This window comes from Eimeria acervulina, genomic scaffold, assembly GCF_000499425.1.
Source record: "Eimeria acervulina Houghton genomic scaffold, Eah_scaff284, whole genome shotgun sequence".
NCBI classification, from domain to species: domain Eukaryota; phylum Apicomplexa; class Conoidasida; order Eucoccidiorida; family Eimeriidae; genus Eimeria; species Eimeria acervulina.
The window spans coordinates 34,449-36,948 of record NW_013549918.1 but is presented as its reverse complement, the minus strand read 5'-3'; the positions used below and the strand labels follow the sequence as shown (position 1 = coordinate 36,948).

The following is a 2,500-nucleotide window of genomic DNA, read 5'->3' as shown; positions in this document are numbered from 1 at the left end:
AGAAGAAGAAGCAGCACGCATACAGCAAAAGGAGCAGCAGCATCAGCATCAGCAAGTGCAGCATCGGCAGCAACAGCATCAGCATCAGCATCAGCAGCAGCAGCAGCAATACCATTTCTTTGCATGAACTCCACTGCATACTCCAGCAGCGGGAGGCCGTTGACAGGCAGCAGCGAAGGATACAGCTCAAAAGAGACAGGTGCAAATGCTGCTGTCTCCTCAGGGGTAGGGAAGGCCAGCAGCACACCTAAGAGACAGTTAAACTGAATATCATCTCCATCTGCTGCTGCTGCTGCTGCTGCTGTTCCTGCTGCACCTCCTGCTGATGCAGTTGTGCCGTTGCGAGGGCCTTTAGAGCCCCCACCACCTGGAGCACGACTCATCCTGCTGCTGCTGCTGCTGCTGTTGTTGTTGTTGTTGTTGTTGTTGCTGTGACCCGCTGCTGCTGCTGAGGCTGCTGCTGCTGAGGCTGCTGCTGCTGCGGCTGCTGCTGTTGCGACGTTAAGGGCAGTTAATTGACAGCAGCAGAAATGTTCAAAAACAGGGCCTAGACAGATCTCGCTGCTGCTGCTGCTGCTGTTGTTGCTGCTGCTGCTGCTGCTGCTGCTGCTGCTGCATGTAGGGCCCCCCAATAGCAGCGCCGATGCGCAACAGCATGAGCAGCAGCAGCAGCAGCAACAGCAGCAGTGCAGCAGCAGCAACAAAGCCGCTACTAAAACAAGAAACGCCTTATCCAACAAGTAATAAGTTTTATTTAATTAATATATAAATTATTTATATTTTAATTTATATCTATCTTTACTTCCGAGCAGAAACAAGAGCAGCCCCGCAACACTCGCAGCCGTCAGCCTTCCCTGGGGCTTAGGGCTTAGGGTTTAGGGTTTAGGGTTTAGGGTTTGTTTTTCTTATTGGCGGCGCCCCTCCAGTTGATGTTGGCTGTAAATCTAGGGTTTAGGGTTTAGGGTTTGTTGAGGAGGGCTCAGCAAGGACTTCAGGGCTGCTCTGCAGTAGCAGGCCTCGCTGCTGCAGCTGCTGCACATGCTGTTTCTGCTGCTGCTGCATGTGTTACCGCTGCAGCATACTCAGCAGCAGCAACAGCAGCACTAGCTGCTGCAGCTGTCTTGTGCAGTGCCGATATGTTTGTCTACCCCTCCCGGTGCTGCTGCTGCTGTTGCTGCTGCTGTTGCTGCTGTTACTGCTGCTGCCCCTGTTACTAAAGCTACTACTACTACTGCTGCTGCTGCTGCCTCACCGCGAGCAGCAGCTATGTCTGCTGCAGCAGCACATGAGGAGGCGCATGCAGAGCAGGAGACACCAGGGAGCTGTCTCTGCCCCCTAGGTATAGCTAGCTACAGCTAGCTACAGCTAGCTACAGCTAGCTACGGCTAGCTATCTGTTGCTTGGCTACCTGTCTGTATCTATAGCTATCTGTATCTGTAGCTAGCTGTTGCTAGCTAGCTGTATCTGTAGCTGGCTAGCTGAGGGTTTAGGGTTTTGCTGCCAGCGAGGGTTCTAATCCTCAAACCCTAGAAAGACTTCGGCCTAAACCCTAAGAGGAAGGGTTTAGGGTTTAGGGTTTAGAGTGCTGTGGGGTATTAATCATAATTTGTTGCATAAAGAAAAGAGAGAGGAACTGTCTCTCGAGCTGTCTCTTTGAAGCAAAGGCGCAACTGCGGCTCGCTGCTGCTGCTGCTGCTGCTGCTGCTGCTGCTGCTGCTGCTGCTGCTGCTGCTGCTGCTGCTGCTGCTGCTGCTGCTGCTGCTGCTGCTGCGATTGCTGCTGCTGCAGCAAACGCGCAGGGTGTACGGCCACCTCACTGCGCTGTCTCCTTGCTACTGCCCGCTGCTGTCTCTGCTTGCAGCGTAGGAGAACTGCTGCTGTTGCTGCTGCTGCTGCCGCTGTTGCTGCTGCTGCTGTTATTGTTGCTGCTCCTGCTGTTATTGTTGGTGCTGCTGTTGGTCTTGTTGCTGCCGCTGCTGCTGCCGGTGCTGCTGCCGGTTGCGACAGAGTTAACTGCACGTTGTTGTTGTTGCTGCTGCTGCTGCTGCTGCTGCTTGGGCTTGCTGCTCAGCTCCAGTGTACCCGCAGCAGCAGCACGGATTTCATCTGCTGTAAGGGTCTCATAGTGCAGCAGCGCCTGCAGCAAAACGAGGAGACAGCAACAGCAGCATCTCTTGCACAGTCTTGCTGCTGCTGCTCCTACTGCTGCTGCTGCTGCTGCTGCGGCTGTCGCAGATGAAGCGACAACAGCAGCAGCTGCTGCAGCAGAGAATATACCCCAGCAGCTGGTTTAATAGCAGCTCTAACATCAGCAGCAGCATTAACAGCAGCAGCAGCAGCAGCAGCAGCATTGGAATCACCATAGCCAGCAACAACGCCAGCAGCAGCAGCAACATTAGCAGCAGCAGCATTAGCAGCAGCAGCATTAGCAGAAGCAAAATTAGCAACAGCAGCATCGGCAGCATTCGCAGCAGCAGCATTAGCAGCAGCAGCATTAGCA

The 2,500-nt window shown here is 54.0% G+C and overlaps 1 protein-coding gene across 1 annotated transcript in view; it reads right to left on the bottom strand.

Annotated features, from left to right (window-relative positions):
* EAH_00030700 (ftsH protease, putative) overlaps positions 1–2,500 on the bottom strand; it is a gene marked incomplete at both ends in the record, with an annotated part of 8,561 nt that overhangs the window by 501 nt on the left and 5,560 nt on the right. The window contains 2 exons of the mRNA XM_013396139.1: positions 113–612; positions 1,818–2,137. Coding sequence (XP_013251593.1) covers positions 113–612; positions 1,818–2,137 — 820 coding nt within the window. The remainder of the gene's footprint in view (positions 1–112; positions 613–1,817; positions 2,138–2,500) is intronic.